This window comes from Anguilla rostrata, chromosome 16 (genome assembly GCF_018555375.3).
Source record: "Anguilla rostrata isolate EN2019 chromosome 16, ASM1855537v3, whole genome shotgun sequence".
Taxonomy (NCBI): Eukaryota; Metazoa; Chordata; class Actinopteri; order Anguilliformes; family Anguillidae; genus Anguilla; species Anguilla rostrata.
The window spans coordinates 14,048,248-14,066,812 of record NC_057948.1 but is presented as its reverse complement, the minus strand read 5'-3'; the positions used below and the strand labels follow the sequence as shown (position 1 = coordinate 14,066,812).

Sequence of the window (18,565 nt, the reverse complement as noted above, 5' to 3'; positions counted from 1 at the left end):
TAAAGCAGAGCTTTCACGCAGCGCAGGCACACTCTATGTGCTCTCCCTCTCCCTTCCTCTCTTGCTTTATCTCTCTTCCCCTCTCTAACCAGTTCACTGGGTATGTCTCCCACCCACCTCATTGGTTCGCATCATTGTTTTTACTCAGCTGTACGGACACACGGGTGGTGTTCACAGTGATCAAGTCTGCGCAGCTCCAGCACAGATTTACTGATCCGTATTACGTCTGAACAGGCTTGTCTCACAGTAGAGGCACCACTGCATAGTGAAATCCATGTCTGTCAGTAGGACACTATTTGCATAATAAAATCCAAGGCTGTGTTTATGTTTATCCCAAGTTGTGGATTTTCTGCTTATACTATTTGGGAGCACATTTATCAACCCACAGTTGGACTTTAGTGCAGTCTGTCTGAACTTATGCATTATTTTAAGTATGTACGTAAAGTCAAATTGCTGTAGAACCACTACTATAGTTGTTAATCATACTAGAAGTGACCTCATTTTTTGTGGTGTAGTGCAAATTTGTATCTAATATCTAATATCATATAATGGATACAGACGACTAGATTAAGTCATCCTTAAGGCATCATGTGTTTTGGAGCTGCATGGCACCCACTCTGAGCTCTTCCTCTCAAGAAAAAAAAATGAATGAAAAAAAGAAAAGAATAAAAAGAATATACTCCTTCAGGGAGTCACATGCATATAGTTGAAGAGCACATTCGTTGCCCGGTGTGCTGCCCCCTGATCTGTGAGTGAACATGTCAGCACATGTGAGTGAAGCCTCATGTTCTCCGGCCATTCCCAGCCTCTCCAGGTAGCGCGGCGATGCTGAATCCCTGCGGCTGCTGTGCAGGTGCACTCTTTGTGAACACGGCCACACTGTGGGGGTGCATGCTCTCTCGCGCTGTTCCCGGCGCTGGACTGGGGGGTAGGGCGCGGGAGGGAGGGAGGGGGGGGAGGGAGGAGCAGGGCTGCCGAAACGCTCTCTCAGCATGCTGCGGCTGCTCTGCTTTCGGCACTGAGACGAGGGAAGGCTAAAAGCATGCTGCTGACTTAGAGAAGAGCACTACTGAGCACTAAAGGGCACTACCTGACCGCTTGTGTGGCTGCAGCACTGTCTGTTGCAGCAATAACAAGCTACTGAACAATTCTGTGTCTTTTTAACACTGTAATTATAAGGACTTATGCAGCATCTAACATTTTAGTGTAACCAATACAGCAAACTGTGATATTGCCTTCCCTGTTTTATATAAAGCCACGGCATTATAAGAAATGAATCTGATATTGCGAAGATTTGTGATGGGTTTTGGGGGTGAAAATAATGACCCAAGGTAAGTGTCTCTGCAAGTCATGAAATAAAGAATAGATATTGATTAATTGATTATTGGTATATTGATTTATTAATGGCCCGAAAGATTGATTAACTTATTGATTGACTCATTCCTGCCTGCTGGGACAGTTTGATCTGCTGGTGGAGCTGTTCCAGGATGAGGAGAAGGCCACCAGCCCCACAGGTGCGCACCCTGGTGGCCGCACCAGGCTTAGCATCAAACCAGATAAGTCCCGGCCAGGCCAGGCCAGTAAGGAACACAAGAAGACTGTGGGTCTGCAGGTGAGGGCAGCTGAGCTCGTTCTGCCATCATTCAGCCTGAAACCTCATGATCATGGGCTAAAACGCATTTTATTTATGGTTACAGTTCCGTAACTCGCTGCAGCTGCTGATGGAGACCCTGAACGCCACCACACCGCACTATGTACGCTGCATCAAGCCCAACGACCTCAAGTTCCCTTTCACGTGAGTGCTTTTGTTCCCACCGTTTAAACTGCTAGGATGCACAAAGCCTGATGAGCTTGGCTCAGGCGACACCAGCCAGTGCCAGCCTGATGCGGTATGTTAAAATAAAGGCACAGTCTCTCCCTTATGGGTCCAAAGTAAAAATGACATCTGTACAATAACAGCTGCAATAACAATAACAAGCTGTGTCCTATAAAAGCTGTGAGGTACGCAGCCTAAGGCTTTGCACTGTGACCCCTGCACTGTGACCCCTGCTCCAGGTTTGACCCTAAGAGGGCTGTGCAGCAGCTCAGAGCCTGCGGTGTCCTGGAGACCATCCGGATCTCTGCTGCTGGCTTCCCCTCCAGGTACAGCCTCATCCTGAATGACCCACCTCCACCCAGTCCCACACGTCTCCATCCACTCCCACACCCCTGAACCCACTCCCATACACCTCCACCCACTCCCACACACCTTCACCTATTCCCACACACCTCCACTCTCTCCCACACATCTCCATCCACTCCCACACACCTTCACCCATTCCCACATAACTCCATCCACTCCCACAACCTCTGCCCACTCCCACACACCTCCACCCAGTCCCACACACCTCCACCCACTCCCGAATATTTCCACCCACTCTCAAACACATCCATCCGGCCCATCTCCACCTCTACAGTCAGGCTCCTTTGTTTCAGTGCTGCCCTTGCACTACAATCCATCTATCTCGCCGTTCACAGACCATCTCTGATGGTAAGTCTGTTCTAACATTCTGCTGTTGCCTTGATACCAGGTGGACCTATCAGGAGTTCTTCAGTCGGTACCGGGTTCTGATGAAGCAGAAGGACGTGCTGACCGACAAGAAGCTGACCTGCAAGAATGTACTGGAAAAGCTTGTGCAGGTGAGATGATCACAAAGGGAATAACCGCACCCCTGAGGCCTTTTCCACGCTGATGGGACCTGTGTTTATCCAGCACATCAGTTAAAGCACTGAGTTAGACTTAACAGTATGAATATGCAAATGACTTCTTTTTCCCAATCACTGATTCGTGAAGGGTGAAATGAAAAGTTCTGAGAAAGAGGGAGCATTTTTAAAACCCAGCTGCTGATTTTGCATTTTCTCGACTGGGATGGATCTCCTGCGCAGGACACTGGGGAAGGGAACACTGCTGTCTTTCTGCTGTTGATCTGAGGCCACGCTGCCTCATGCCCATGGAACACGTCCATCCCTGTGATCGGTCCAGTTAAATACATGGAGCTGCTTGTGAACGCTTGGCAGTGTTGCCCTAATGCTGACCACCCCCCCCATATTGCTCTGTTCTGCAGGACCAGGACAAGTACCAGTTCGGTAAGACAAAGATCTTCTTCCGGGCGGGGCAGGTGGCCTACCTGGAGAAGCTGCGTGCGGACAAGCTGCGGGCGGCCTGCATCCGCATCCAGAAGACCATCCGCTGCTGGCTGGTCCGCAAGAAGTACCTGCGCATGAGGAGCGCCGCCATCAACATCCAGAGACACGTGCGCGGCTTCCAGGCGCGATGGTGAGGCCCAATCACAGCCTCAGGGCCCAGTCACAATTGCACCTTGCAAAACAGGCCCAGTCACCCCCTGGAAATTTAATGTGACACATTGGATCGCCTAACATTTTTCTTTCAATGGCAGCTGATAAGACTGTAGCATTGTGATCAATTTAGTCAATTTCGAGATGTGTTCTTGCAGTAATGTGGGCCAGTTAGTGCTGTGTGGTAGAGAATCACAAGCTTAACCTCAGCGGACCCTCAGTTCCGCACTGCTGAATGAACATTCCTCACGGTCTGCTAATCTCCCTCTGTCTGCCTCCCTGCGGTCAGCTTGGCCAAGTTCCTGCGCCGGACCCGAGCGGCCATCATCGTGCAGAAGTGCCAGCGCATGTACGTGCAGAGGAAGCGCTACCGCCGCCAACAGGCCGCCGCGCTCATTATCCAGTGCATCCTGCGGGCCTACATGGCAAGGCAGCAGTACCAGGGGGTAAGACACACCCCCCTAATGCATTCAGCAGTACCCGGGGGTGAGACACGCCCCCCTAATGCATCCAGCAGTACCAGGGGGTAAGACACGCCCCTAATACATTCAGCAGTGCCAAGGGGTTAAGACACGCCCTAATACAGGATGCCATTTGTTGCAGTACCTTATCCCATCACTGCATGGGGGATGTTTGAAACATTTTCAGATAAGCCCACCCGCTAGCTTTACATTGGCTTCAAGTCAAATGTTTTAATTATCACTCTTAATGTCTTTTTATTTTTCTGGTGTGCTACCATCAACTAAAAACTTGAGTGTACAATGAGCCTGTTACTGTTCTGTAATCCCATTTTGCGGGATGGGAAGCTTATGAACATAAAATTCAGCAACTATTTTGGTTCCTGCACCTCTGTTTAAAATTAACCCACTGTGTCCTTGTGAATCAAAACACGAGGCAAAACAATCTGGTCCATGTGAATGCATGGAGGTACGGAGTATCGGGAACCTAAAGGGATTTAGCACTACCTCAAAGGTAGTGAGTGCACCAACTTTGTAATGATAAAAATGCAACGGTATTCTCTGTGTACACCTCTGGAAAATACAGGCAAGCCGTAACATGCCGACAACAGTACCAGCCCGCTTCAGCCAATAGCCTGTCATGAATTCAGGGACTGCCCCACTGATGGACAGAAGCAGCTGTCTCGGTCCCCCCCAGTCCTCTCCCTCTCTCCTTCTCCCTCTCTGTCAGTAGTCAGTGGCCGGTCAGTGGTTCTCATGTTTTAGATGGCAGGAGGGAGAAAGCAAATGTATAATATAGAAAGACCTCATCCAGGATGAGACGAAAGGTTTGCAGACTTCCACCCTTCACACCACTGGCATCGCTTTTCTCTTTTCGTGCCCTAATCCCGTTCTCTCTCCTTTCAGCTCCTGCGAGAACACAAGGCCGTCATCCTGCAGAAGACGGTGCGGGGATGGCTGGCCAGGCAGTGGTACAAGAGGTCGCTGGCCGCCATCGTCTACCTGCAGTGCTGCGTGCGGCGCATGCGGGCCAAGCGCGAGCTCAAGAAGCTGAAGATCGAGGCGCGCTCCGTGGAGCACTTCAAGAAGCTCAACATCGGCATGGAGAACAAGATCATGCAGCTGCAGCGCAGGGTCGACGAGCAGGTGCGGTTCCCATGACGACGCAGCCCCACAGACCCAAAGACACATTTCACCAAAACAAATGGGTTCCATGTTCCTGATTTGGGTTCAGATCAGCCATGTTAATCACTACATTTTACTTTTCTAGAAGTTGTCTCAGTTGTCTATTTTCAGCTTTGATCTGTTGATTGCCCCATGACAAAGTTTTATTTGACTCGCTGTACTCTTGGTGAACGGTGAGTGATCAGGCAAACACACTGTTGTTTATATTCATACTCAATGGTTATATTTGTAACACCATTCTTACCAGATATCTGGTTCTAAAAGTGTTGTGTGTAATGTCTGTGAAATATTACAGTGTGTTTCACTTAGCTGATGACCATGTGAACTGAATTGGAGCTTACAGAGTGTGGCAGATCTGTTTCTTTGCTGTCAGCTGGTAGTTTCACACACAACCTCTGGCCCATATCCTTTTCTGGACTTCCCCCTCTCTCTGCCCACTGGTTTTAATGACACAGTGAGAGGCGTCGGTTTCATCAGCGTGAAACAGTGCTGCGTATTTTTGTTTGGTGCGCGTGTTTTTGTTATGGGTGTGTAGCCGAAAGTAAAGGCAGCTGTTTTGGTGGCGGCTGCCATATGTGTCCCTGCAGAACAAAGAGAACAAGTCGCTGAGCGAGCGTCTGAACGGGCTGGAGACCTCGTACGCGGCCGAGGGCGAGAAGCTGCGCGGCGAGGTGGCCCGCCTCCGCGGGTCGCAGGAGGAGGCACGGAACAACGCCAACCGCATCACCTCCCTGCTGGAGGAGCTGGCCCTCCTGCGCAAGGAGCTGGAGACCACCCGCAACGAGAAGCACGTGATCGAGGACTGGGCCGAGACCTACCGCGACGAGATGGAGCAGGTGGGCGGGACCTTCCTCGGCCCGGGGCTTGTGGGAAAGGGAGTCTTTCCTGAGCACTGCCGTTCCTTCCAGTTTGGTCCGTTTAGAGAATTTAGAGATCATGGTCGGCTTGATGTTGATCCAAACCCTGTACTGCAATGGTGGAAGATGTACATTGTCATGATTTAGGAGCCAAGGGCCATGAATGGAACCCTGGCACATGGCTGGCCTGGAAGCAGGTGTGGGCCAGCAGGTGAGAGCAGCACCCGTAGTGTCGGTAGACTTAGGCCCAATACATATAAACAGCAATGAATTTGATCAAATTCAATTCAAATCCTCCTAACTCCTCCCCCCATGATTTTGAGTGTTAGGATCTGCATTAGTTCAGACCCCCCCCCAATTTTAGAAGTGTCTGAACATTGATTTCTGCTGTCTTATGCTACTGTTGTAGATCTGTGGAGTGCTAACGCTTGTGTGAAATGTAGCTCCTGCTTGTCTGGGAGCAGATGGGTTGATGTTAGGAGTGTGGAGATGAAAACAAGGCTTTGGTTGGAACCTCTCCCTGTGTCGTCTCCCTCTGGCAGATGGTGGCAGAGCTGAAGGACCAGAACAACTTGCTGAAGAGCGAGAAGGACGATCTGAACCGGCTCATCCAGGAGCAGAGTCAGGAGATGACAGGTATGTGTCCCCTCAACAGCCCCTGCTAGTACATAACCTTCAACCAAAGCTTCTGCAGTGTAATGTACAGCAGCGGTGTGGGGAGAGAAAGTTTTACGGTTAGCTCAGCCCAGTGCAGCTCTGCACTAGTGCATTGAGATGGGCAGGTGGTGTGTCCAGCCGTCATTGACTCCCCCTCAGTAACTGCACAGATTGCAGAGAAATGATGCACTATTGCACATCCTCCTATTTAAAGCATTCTAGATTGAGTAGAAAATCTGGGAATTCTTTTTTTTTTGTGGATCAGGGGAACAATTTATGGGATCCCATTTTTAAGAGATCCCAGTGGAAATGATGGAAAAATTGGGTCAGCTTTCAGTTTGTTTACCTGCCTCTCCCCCCTCCCATTAGAGAAAATGCAGAAGGTCCTGCAGGAGGAAACCAAGCAGCTGGAGAACGACCTAAACGAGGAGCGCTCGCGCTACCAGAACCTTCTGTCCGAGCACCTGAGGCTGGAGGAGCGATACGACGACCTGAAAGAGGAGATCACCTTGACCGTGGTGAGGGGCGTGGTCCTCGCCTCACAGAGCCTTCACCATTTAGTCACACATATGGACACATACTCTCTACCATAACACAGAATAGTTTATGTGAAGATTATTATCATTTGAAGGCCCACTAGGCTACATGGGTGCCTTCTCTGTATTAAAGTCTCAGGAGTTGCTAAAGTGTTGGTGGTTCTGTTGTGTTCAGAATGTTCCCAAGCCTGGCCACCGGCGAACCGACTCCACCCACAGCAGCAACGAATCAGAATGCACCTACAACTCGGAGTTCGCCGAATCAGAGGAAAGCTCACGTGGAGGAGAGGTGAGCATCGCGTGCTGGAAGTGGAAAGGTGACTTTCACTTAGGGCTGACCTCCCTTAAGAGGGGCCTATCTGAACAAGGGGCTTTTAGATTCAAGAGTGGCAAGTTCTGGTTTGTCACCATTGACTTCCATCATCTTTCTGGTGTCATATTTTGCTGTGTGCTAACACTTTTGGACTTCCTTTTGGCCTCTTGTCAGGATGTTACCAAAGCCACCCTGGACATGTCTCTGTTCCTCAAGCTTCAGAAGAGAGTGTCCGAACTGGAGCAAGAGAAGCAGTCTCTGCAGAAGGAGCTTGACACGAGAGAAGAGCAGTTCCAGCGAGCAAGAGCCAGGGTACAGGACACAGTATACACTGGCTGTTACTATCAGCTGTATTATCTGTGGAATTTGGCATAAATGTGCCCTGCATGCACTGGCTGGTGGTTTTCTTTGTACTTTAAATATATTCCATAAGACTTCTGCATGCAGGGTGTACATTGGGTGCTTGTCCCATGTAGTGTAATCCTGCTAACTAGTTTAATAAGCAGGATATCCCTGTCAGAGATTTTGGTCCAGATTTAAATGGTGTTGGATTTCCTTTTTATTGCATAGAAAGCTCTACAAGTCTTTTGTTTTAATGCAATTACAGCTAGACCGAAGTTCCCCGAGGCCTTAATTTGAAGTGCAGTCTATCTGTAGTCCAGTTTAACTGGTGTGAACCAGAGCTTGCCAAGGGACACTAAAATCACAATCTATATGTTCTGCCATTTTGTTTCCTCTAATGCTTCACTCAAGGATGATGAGGAACACAAGAAGGCCAGAGGGGCTGAGCTGGAGTACGAGTCTCTCAAGGTAAAGACCCAGACCAGTGCCTCTTTCACAGGGAATGCACTCTTTCACAGAGAGTGAAATCTTTAACAGAGAGTCGTCCTTCACAGAGAGTGCCTCTTTCACCAGGACCGCAGAGGGGTGAATGAGTGTACTGTGGTCGTGACCGCTCTGCGGTTCTTCCTGGTTTGCTGAAAAAGGCACTTTCTCCCAACCTAGAGGTTAAGCCCTTTCCTACTTTGCATTTCCTGTCTTAAGTTAATTTGGCAAATTAAATGTCTCCAGCTGAGTCGGTCTATTTTTAGTTGTGGTTCCTTAAATGCTTTCATTTGCAGTCCCTGGCGTTTGAATAGTTTAATGAGAATCAGAAACCCACTCTAACAGAGATCCCAGAGAAGTGGATGGACTTTGTTCATGACTGTGGAGGGTTTGAGGGCAGGGCAACCGGGCCGTGACCCGAAGGGTATGGCTGGAAGGCTGCCGTGACTCATGTCTGACCACATCCACAGCGCCAGGAGCTGGAGTCTGAGAACAAGAAGCTGAAGCACGACCTGAACGAGATGCGGCAGTCCCTGACGGAGAACGCCGGCGCCGCCAAAGCCGCTCCAGGATCTCCCGCCTACAAGGTGCTCCTGGACCAGCTCAACTGTTCCAACGAGGAGCTGGAGGTGCGCAAGGAGGAGGTGCTGATCCTGCGCTCCCAGCTGGTCAGTCAGAAGGAGGCCATGCAGCACAAGGTATGTATCTCACCCGTAAGCAGATAAGTCACAAGCAAAAGGGGTGGGGATTCATATTTTTCCATTTTTTGTGGCCCGAGGCTACTGTATGTGTATGAAACTTGCAAATAGTTGCTTTCTTACTAACATTAACTGCTTAATATATTTTTTCTTGCTTTTCTCTCCCATAATGCTTTGCTCCAAGGATGAAAAGGTATTTGTTATTCTCTCCCCCTTCCTGTTGGGCTTTGAAGGTTGATTGACTTTATTATTGCATTGTTTAAAATGGCAGCACATCAAATTACCGCTATATTTTTACATGGCTGAAATGAGGAACATTGTGTGTGTTAATCTGATCTGTGGATTTACTTAGGGATGGACTGAGTTCTTGAGGTCTTCTGTTCTTCAAAGGCATCCAGTATATTGGTTCACAAGAAAATAAATTTCCACCTCTATAATCAGACCTTATTAATTCTCCCTGATCTCTACTTAAATCTCCACAATGCATTGACCTCTCTTCATTGTAACTGCAATTGGATTCAGTTCAGCTACTAATTTGTTACGTTTCAAACTTTGTTTCATAACTGCAATTAACAAAAAAGTGCTGACAAAAAATGTAACGAAAATGGAAAAAGCATAAGACATTATTGACTTTCTGTCCGAAGGCCTAAGCTCATTGCTGTTACATTGAAGACAGTCTGAGCAATTCTTGTCATAAAGCGGTTTTTTGCATTATTTTCCATCTCCTGTTGCCTGTGACTCATCATTGACAAAAAGCTCTCCATTGGAATTGAGCATATACTGTAAATGTGCGCCAAATGATTTTATCACTTTACATTAAAAAGTATTTTTCCACAGCAATCACAGAATGATATACAAAACCAAACTTTATTTGGCTTAGTCATGGCAGTTGTTCATGAATAAATAATGTTCAGGTGCTGTTAAACAGTTAAAACAGACTGACATCTGGGGCCATTCTTCCGTATCACAAGAGCTGCATTACACTGAAAAGCACAACAGAACCCTGGAAAAGGCTTATTTTTCTGCAACGGGTCACTGAATAACACCTGGAATCATGTAGACAAACTTCCTGTGAATGTAGCGATGGGGAGGGTTGTGCTTGTGTTCATTGTTAAGAAAAAAATAATAAACTAAAGCAAGAAAATTCTCAGTACTAAATAAAAAATATAAATGCTAGAGAATGTTGTGATAATGCTGCTGTGATAAATCTTTAATGTGGTGGGTAGTTTGCTGACTTGCTTTTCTTTTAGTTTGTAATCGGTGAAACACTTAGAAATGTTTACTGTTTTATCATAATCTTCTCATTTATAACATTTGGCTGAGAAAATTCCAGATCGTTGGTCAACAGTGCAATTTCTGTACACTGGACCGAGATCACAGTGCATTTTGTATGGGAATGTCCAGTGGCAGTGTGATGTGATGCAGACAGGTGTGTTTATAGCCAGAGGTGTGATGTTTCATGTCATGCACCATGCCTGCCTCCCCTCCTGCAGGAAACCATGACTGACCCCGTATCGTACATGGATGATGTGCAGAAGATGAAGGATGCTGGGGAGATCACGCAGGCTTTCATAGGGCTCAAAGAGACCAACAGGTACCCATTGCACACTAGCCTTGCAGCTGTCACCCCCTGTGCCTCCCCTCACCCCCATTGTTTATCCATTGACATGGCAGCCCCAGGCCAGTTCAGTGGATCTGAATTCATACCTGGCTGCAGTAACTTAGCTGCAGCATGTTAGCGAGTGCACTGTGAGTGGGGGCAGCAGGAGTCTGAGAGTGATTCCTCCTCACCCTGGGTGACCTGTTGCTACCTTCCAGGTGAGCTGATGTGTCGTATCCATAATAAAGGTTTCTAGGTACGACAATGTACTGTGCTCGCATGCAGCAATGTGTTCACTGTGAGCACAGCACAATTACATGCAAACATAAACACAATAGACTTCCTTATGAATGCACTGTGTATTCCGAAACCCAGAGCTTGAGTCCAGGTATGAGCTGTCGCTTTCAGTCTCACTATCCAAGCCCTTTTCTCAACATGAAACCTGACAGGAGATCAGCTGCTTCAGATGGGGGCTCGACCCGGTTGCTTTATTACAGTTCCATGATGAGATGCGTGTCCCCCCCCCCCCCCCACCAAAATCACGTTCAGAACAGTACTGGCCATCCATGCAGCATGTTGGATAGGGCCCCACTGTGTGCCTTATCTGTATTCTCTGTTTCGTCCAGGTCCCCCAACAGGTCCCCCAGGTTTTTGCATAAGCCCCTCAACGTGGCTGAGCTGGTGAATAGGGTCAGGTAACTGGGGGACGGACAGGCATCGTTCTGCATCGTGCTTGAACATGCTGCCCGTTTGAGAGCGCATATCTGGGTCCCGCAGTAGGAGCGGCCCGTGTGCGGGATTAGCACACGCTAAGCTCACCCTCAGCGCACGCTCTGCGCACCCTCAGCACGCGCATGGGGAATGGCGCATCGAGCGAGAGAGCGCTGCAGTACAGAGAATGGCTTTTCTCTTGGTTTACCACTAACATTTCCTCTTTGTGCCTCCCCACAGTTCAGCACTGACTGGTCTTGCTTGTCTTAAATGCTTGTTTTGAGTGGCAGTTGATTTTTAAAGTGAATAAAATTTTTGTTCACTTAATTGAAATAGTAAGCACGATGGAACACGTGCATGCTGAATAAGAGGTTTTTAGCAACACAAAAGAAAACAGAGAGGAAAACGGAAACATTTTAGGAGCAGAATTGGACATTTGTGAGGTTATGTAACTGAGACTAGCTGTTAACCCTTTATATGCCTGATATAGCACTTGCAGGCAGCTGAAAGATTGACCATAGAGGCTTATTACTAATGGCATGGCAACACTAACTGAAAAAGCATCAGGTTTAAAAATGGAGAAAGTTCCAGCTCCCTGAACAGAGTGCAGTGTGCATGAATAACTTTAGTCCCTCTCAAAGCCTCCGTCTGTGTGTCGTTTGTATATATTATTTATGCATTTATTATTTTGACCATTAATTATTGTTTTGTGCATTGTCACATTAACTTTTGTTTGTTTTCTCAGTGTTTGTATTCTCAAATTTGTTTGCTTCTGTTGTAGAGTACAAAACATTGAGCTTGATGGGCCCCTAAGCTGAATTTGTGCGATTAAACAGTAAAAAGGTGGACTAGCCATTCTCAGTATTTTAACACTAGACCAGCCTAGTTTTAAAGAAATTTTAACAGCCAAATTTGGCAAAGACAAAATTGGTTAGAGTTAAACATAAATACATATTTTTCATACAAATAGTCAGATATAGGTTAAGTTATTTTCAAACACAAATTGATGCACCTGGAGGACTAGAAACAATGAACTGTTGTCCAGAAAGCACTACTCTTACACAAGAAATATGATTATATGTTCCCAGCAATATAAAGAGAAATATAAAAATGTGAGTTTATATTTGCCAGTATGTAGTAGAAATGTGTTACTGAAACCATTTAGAAAAGACTACATAGAATAATTAACAATTGAGTAGCAAAAGAAAGTCCATAATGTGTTTTTTGTGTCCACAAAGGTCTTCCTGCCATAATATCCTACTCTGTGACTGTAGCACATATAAAGCAGGGATATTAATGGATGCCGTACCTTAAATATTTATTTGGCGAGTTCTGACAAACACAGTTAACCCCTGCTTCAAGTTCAGTGTAAATAGCTGCAATGTCTGACATTAGAGTGATGAGTCAAAACAAAACACTTGGCATACTGGGGCTGTCTGTACTCTACATTTAAAAAGGATTAAATATGACCATGAGTCAATTAGATATATAGAGTAGGACTTTTGCTCACTGGCAGCCTTCTCTCAGTCTTCAAAACAAAGCACTTGATTGAAGTGAGGTGCTGTGACTTATTAAATAGGCCTATTTCATTAAATGTATGTAATTGATAAGACTTAACAGATAGCCAGTAAATATTAAATTGCCTTTGTTTGACTGGCCTGTCAATTTAACAGCCTTGTCTGGTCTAGTGTTAAAAACAAACAGCCAGAGGAGCTCTGGGTCAATTCTTTAGGTTATTATGTTGCTTAGGTATGTGTTGCCTCTCCCCCATCTCTCTCATTTCACTCTTCCACTCACCACCCCATCTCCCTTATGTTTTTTCCTTTCTGTTTCTGTTTCTTTGTGTTTTTATTTTGTTCATTTGTTTTTGCTCGTCAGATCCCCCATTCCAAACTACCACGAGCTGAATGAGGATGGAGAGCTTTGGCTGGTTTATGAAGGGTTAAAGGAGACTAACAGGTTAATTGACCACGTTTTCCCAGAAATCTGTGCAAGGCTAGGGTGGGACGGGGCTGTGCTGCTCACTCTCTCCGCCTCTCTCCCACATCAAATGCACTCACACACCCGTCTTAGTCACTCACTCATCAGTCTACCATGACTGGCATCAGTCTACCATGCACCTCTGGGACATTCCTTGCCCCCATTCACAGCCCAGCCCCACCCACAGCACACACGTTCCCCAAGATTGCCCGAATTACGGCCTCTTTCCTGTCAAAGCTTTTCTGGCCTGAGTTTTCCTGCTGAGCAGCTGCACATACAGAGTGCACAGGGCCAAGAACTGGCACGATACCGCCGCTGCGCCCGCTACCGCTGCTCTTCACTGCATCAGATGGACCTGGCATCGCTCATCCTCGCCTGACCACACAGTCTAACAGTACAGCATGGGTTCCAACCTCCCAAACTCTCACCTGAATCCGTTTAGTAAAGCTCAGCCGTTGAGCAGTTGTGTGTACATCACATTAGCAGGGATAGATCAGCAGGGATAGATGGCCTGTTCAGTGTAGCCTCAGTGTGACTGTTTGACCCGGCGCCTCCTGTGACGCCGTGCGGAAAGGGTTTCTCCTCTGCCGTCTTTGGGCCTGTTCTCTCATCGGCCTGGTGGCTGGGATCCTTCATACCTTCCGCTGTGTTTTTGTCTCTCTGCCCCTCCCCCTCATCGCTCTAGGGCTATCAGAGAATTTCACAAACATGTAATGCTTTTTTTGTTTGTAATTGTAAACCATTTAAATTTGTAAACCATTTTTATATCCAATAAGCTTTCCTGTTTCGTTCAGTTAAGCTAAAGCAAAGTTAAATGTAAAAAGTAAATTTCAGCAATGGAAGTGAGTTGAGAAACGCTCAGAGTGAGATGTGTTGTGTTGGTGGCAGGATGCAAAAGCACAGAAGCAGGGCTGGAAAGCACGCTCTGGGGCGTCTGGGACTGAAGGGCTGGCAGCTTCGCTTCTGCCCGTCGGCACGCCTGCTGTACGGCCCAGCCCTCCACATGCTGTGCTTCGGCATTGAGTGGGCTTTGTTGCTGAATGCAGTTTCTCTCCCCTGAACCCTGAACCCCTGTACCCCGGCACTCCTTTCCCACCCCTCTACGCCCCTGCCTCTCTCCCTCCCTCCCTCCCTCCCCCTTCTCCGGCCCCCTGCCCAGGCTGCTGGAGTCGCAGATGCAGCTGCAGAGGAGGAGCCATGATAACGAGGTGGAGGCCCTGAGGGGGGAGCTGCAGAGCGTGAAGGAGGAGAATAACCGGCAGCAGCAGCTCCTGGCCCAGAACCTGCAGCTGCCCCCGGAGGCGCGCATCGAGGCCAGCCTGCAGCACGAGATCACCCGCCTCACCAACGAGAACCTGGTGAGCCCGCCGGCTCTCCCTGTCCCCGGCCACCCGCTCATTTACCCTCAGTCCCTCTCTTTCTCTACTAGCCTTCACTTCTATCTCATTTCCTCTCATCCTCTACCCACAGTCTAACTTTCTCTCTCCCCTCTCTGTTGTCCTATTTTCCTCACCTTCTCAGTTACTCTCTGATTCCTTTTCCATCTTCCTACCTCTCACTCCATCTTACTACATCTCCCCCTTTACTCTCACCCTGTCACCTTCCCACATTAGCATCTTAGCATCTGAGTTCCCGTAAACCTCTGACCCTCTCCTCACGTTACCCCCTTCCTAACCCTCTCACCCCATCCCTAACCCCCCTACATTACCCCCGACATGACTCCCACCGATGATGATAAGAGAAGGGTGTTTTTGCAGTGCCACAATGGGTCTGGTATTCCAGACTCAGCACAGTGTACAGTCAGGACAGTATACTCTATACGTCTGTCAGTATACATATGTCTTTATGTTGTTTTCATTTTGTTCTAACTCATTTTCATCCATTTTGTTACTAGTCATATTGATACTGTATAAGATCTTCCAGATGCATACTGAACTATGTACCCCATGATTGTGTCCATTCACTTGTACAGTATGTGATGTTGTCATACAGTGATTTAAAAATAAGAAATTTGGGCTAAAAACTATAGTAATATTTCATAGAAATACCTTATTAGATGAATTGACAAGTTCCTATATTTATAAAATTGTAACCTTATGTGAGGACAGAAAGTTCTGAATGTTTAATATGTGCTTTTTTGGTAAGTATTCTCGCGGCTAGCTGCTGGTACTCATATTTGTGGGTTTCACCACACAGGACATGCTCACGGATGACCCCAGCAAATATCAAGAGTATCGGCTGTTGGTTTTGCGGCGGATGGTTGTATGTAGTGTTGTCAGAGGGCAGTGTGTGTAATCTATATGTGTGTGTACGTGTGCATTAACCGCACCACAATCCACCGTCTGCTCTATGCTTCACTGAGCAGTGTCAAACCCAAGTCCAGCTCTAACTCTTTCAGCAGCTGCGTGTTCTCTGTCTCTTAACCCACCGCAGTCCAGTTATCTCCGTAATTCTCCGTAATTGTCTCTGTAATTCACTTTCACCAAGTGATGGAAGTACACCTTTCTTCAGTACAACCAGATAACTTTTTTTTTTTTAACCAAAAATTGTGTTTTTTTTTTACTTATGACAGACTTGTTAAATGAGGAAAGACTTGCTTCCATCATTCCTACTAGTATATACAGACTGTAAATCCAAATAACACACAATCAAAAAGTCTGTTGACTGGCTTCCCTGGCACTGCGAAAGATTTGGTCAACTAAAATCCTCCAATTTTTCTTTTGATTCCTTATCTTTATTGCTGCTAAATCTTTGATCACTCCTTCAGGAATATGAGTCTAACAAAACTATGTGTGCACGCGCACTCACACACACACACACACGCACGTACACGCATACACACACACACACGCATACGCACCCACACGCGCACACACACACACACACTTTCATTCCAGGATCTTATGGAGCAACTGGAGAAACAGGACAAGACTGTTCGCAAACTGAAGAAGCAGCTCAAAGTCTTTGCAAAGAAGATTGGAGAACTGGAAGGTAATGGGACAGTGTTGCATTGTCTCTCAGACCTTTGTACTTAACTAACTTGCCAGTAGATCTGAGTCTGTCACATTGAATCATTTTCTTCATATACAGTCTTGCAACTCCAAATTATTGTAAGTGAATATAAAAAAGTATGTATATTCTTGAATTTATTTGTACATCAAGAGTAGAACTGTTGAATCCAGACCTGTCTAGATAGTTTGAAACTTTTTTGGAGGTTAGGTAGGGGCTTGGACATGGGACATTGTTGTATTGTTGTAAGAGTGACTCTGGGTGTCCGAATTTCCTGTGATCTCGTGCTGCCAGTGGGGGGCCAGCTGGAGAACGTGTCCCCCGGGCAGAATGTGGATGAGCCCATCCGGCCGGTGAACCTCCCGCGCAAAGAGAAGGACTTCCAGGGCATGCTGGAGTACAAGAAGGAGGACGAGCTGAAGCTGGTGAAGAACCTCATTCTGGGTGCGTGACCTCAGCGAGTGTGTCTGCTGTTCGGCCGAATGCAGGGCTCCTCATGTCCCTGGCAGTCTCAGCTCACTGGGCAGGGCTCCTCATGTCCCCGATGGTCTCAGCTCACTGGGCAGGGCTCCTCATGTCCCTGACAGTCTCAGCTCACTGGGCAGGGCTCCTCATGTCCTGGCAGTCTAGCTCACTGGGCAGGGCTCCTCATGTCCTGGCGTGCTCAGCTCACTGGGCAGGGCTCCTCAGTCCCTGGCGGTCTCAGCCACTGGGCAGGGCTCTCATGTCCTGACATGTCTCAGCTCACTGGGCAGGGCTCCTCATGTCCCTGGGGGTCTCAGCTCACTGGGCAGGGCTCCTCATGTCCCTGGCGGTCTCAGCTCACTGGGCAGGGCTCCTCATGTCCCTGACAGTCTCAGCTCACTGGGCAGGGCTCCTCATGTCCCTGGCAGTCTCAGCTCACTGGGCAGGGCTCCTCATGTCCCTGGCGGTCTCAGCTCACTGGGCAGGGCTCCTCATGTCCCTGGCGGTCTCAGCTCACTGGGCAGGGCTCCTCATGTCCCTGACAGTCTCAGCTCACTGGGCAGGGCTCCTCATGTCCCTGACAGTCTCAGCTCACTGGGCAGGGCTCGTCATGTCCCCGGCGGTCTCAGCTCACTGGGCAGGGCTCCTCATGTCCCCGACGGTCTCAGCTCACTGGGCAGGGCTCCTCATGTCCCTGGCAGTCTCAGCTCACAGTGTCCTACAATGTCTTAATGTCCTCCCGATAATGTCCCCCAGACTCTGATTATTTGTTATTGCATATTTTACAAAGAATGTCTCTATCACAATCATCGTCAGAATGCCAACAAAGTTGTTTGCTTTTTCAAATAAATGGGCTGCCCTTCTTGTCTACAGTTATTTTTAAATGAAATGTCCAGAAAGAATGAATGCAATTCCTAACCAAAATTTAGCATCTGCTTGTCTAGTTGTACATATACTTACATGCTGTACATAGCTGTGCGCCGGCTCCTGGCAGCCCTTTGGAGATGATTTTACTTAGAATAGCGCTTATTTTTCTTTATTATTTTGTTGGCTTTTTACATGGTGATGATGTGTTCGGACGTAGTCATCAGTGTCTTTAGGTCCCTGCCTAAGCCCTTGCCTCTTTGCTGACCCTGTTCTGTGCTGTGCTGACCCTGTGCTGTGCTGTACTGTGCTGAGCCTGTGCTGTGCTGTGGCCTGTCCCCTCCCTGCAGAGCTGAAGCCTCGGGGTGTGGCCGTTAACTTTATCCCCGGCCTGCCGGCCTACATCCTCTTCATGTGCCTGCGCCATGCCGACTATCTCAACGATGACCAGAAAGTGCGAACGCTGCTCACCTCCACCATCAACAGCATTAAGAAGATCCTAAAGGTATGATGTGTGCAAGTGTGCATGTGTGTGTTTATGCTTATGTTGTTATGTATGTTTAATGCGTCGACTATTTAATTCATAATGTCATTGTAATTGTGATGGGCACAGGATTATGTTGGCTGTGCAGTTGTTTGTGTGATGACAGAGGAAAACGAACATAAATGAGTCTGAACCGTGTGTTCTGAGTACACCGTCATCCTCTTCTGTTCGCAGAAACGAGGGGACGACTTTGAGACGGTCTCTTTCTGGCTCTCCAACACGTGCCGCTTCCTGCACTGCCTGAAGCAGTACAGCGGAGAGGAGGTGAGGCGGACGGCCCGCTGGATGTTTGTGGAGGCCCTGACCCTCGTGGCGGCCATGTTTGCTCGCTGCCCCTGACCGTGCTGTGTGTCTTCCCTGTAGGCCTTCATGAAGCACAACACTCCCCGGCAGAACGAGCACTGCCTGTCCAACTTTGACCTGGCTGAGTACCGGCAGGTTCTGAGCGACCTGGCCATTCAGATCTATCAGCAGCTCATCAAGTGTATGGAGAACATCCTGCAGCCAATGATAGGTGACGAGACTGT

General features: G+C 47.8%; 1 protein-coding gene across 7 annotated transcripts in view; it reads left to right on the top strand.

The window, feature by feature from the left end:
• myo5aa (myosin VAa) overlaps positions 1–18,565 on the top strand; it is a 55,653-nt gene that overhangs the window by 31,175 nt on the left and 5,913 nt on the right. For 2 of the 7 annotated variants that reach the window (XM_064313670.1, XM_064313669.1), the window contains exons 15-38: positions 1,460–1,612; positions 1,698–1,795; positions 2,056–2,142; positions 2,571–2,679; positions 3,105–3,316; positions 3,626–3,782; positions 4,701–4,940; positions 5,567–5,815; positions 6,379–6,472; positions 6,863–7,011; positions 7,205–7,318; positions 7,517–7,654; positions 8,096–8,152; positions 8,638–8,865; positions 10,359–10,459; positions 11,092–11,160; positions 13,055–13,135; positions 14,316–14,514; positions 15,353–15,418; positions 16,054–16,147; positions 16,460–16,609; positions 17,845–17,999; positions 18,213–18,302; positions 18,402–18,552. In XM_064313670.1, the coding sequence (XP_064169740.1) occupies positions 1,460–1,612; positions 1,698–1,795; positions 2,056–2,142; positions 2,571–2,679; positions 3,105–3,316; positions 3,626–3,782; positions 4,701–4,940; positions 5,567–5,815; positions 6,379–6,472; positions 6,863–7,011; positions 7,205–7,318; positions 7,517–7,654; positions 8,096–8,152; positions 8,638–8,865; positions 10,359–10,459; positions 11,092–11,160; positions 13,055–13,135; positions 14,316–14,514; positions 15,353–15,418; positions 16,054–16,147; positions 16,460–16,609; positions 17,845–17,999; positions 18,213–18,302; positions 18,402–18,552 (3,241 nt within the window). The remainder of the gene's footprint in view (positions 1–1,459; positions 1,613–1,697; positions 1,796–2,055; positions 2,143–2,570; positions 2,680–3,104; positions 3,317–3,625; positions 3,783–4,700; positions 4,941–5,566; positions 5,816–6,378; positions 6,473–6,862; positions 7,012–7,204; positions 7,319–7,516; positions 7,655–8,095; positions 8,153–8,637; positions 8,866–10,358; positions 10,460–11,091; positions 11,161–13,054; positions 13,136–14,315; positions 14,515–15,352; positions 15,419–16,053; positions 16,148–16,459; positions 16,610–17,844; positions 18,000–18,212; positions 18,303–18,401; positions 18,553–18,565) is intronic. The other 5 variants (XM_064313672.1, XM_064313671.1, XM_064313674.1 and 2 more) reach the window with 5 other exon arrangements.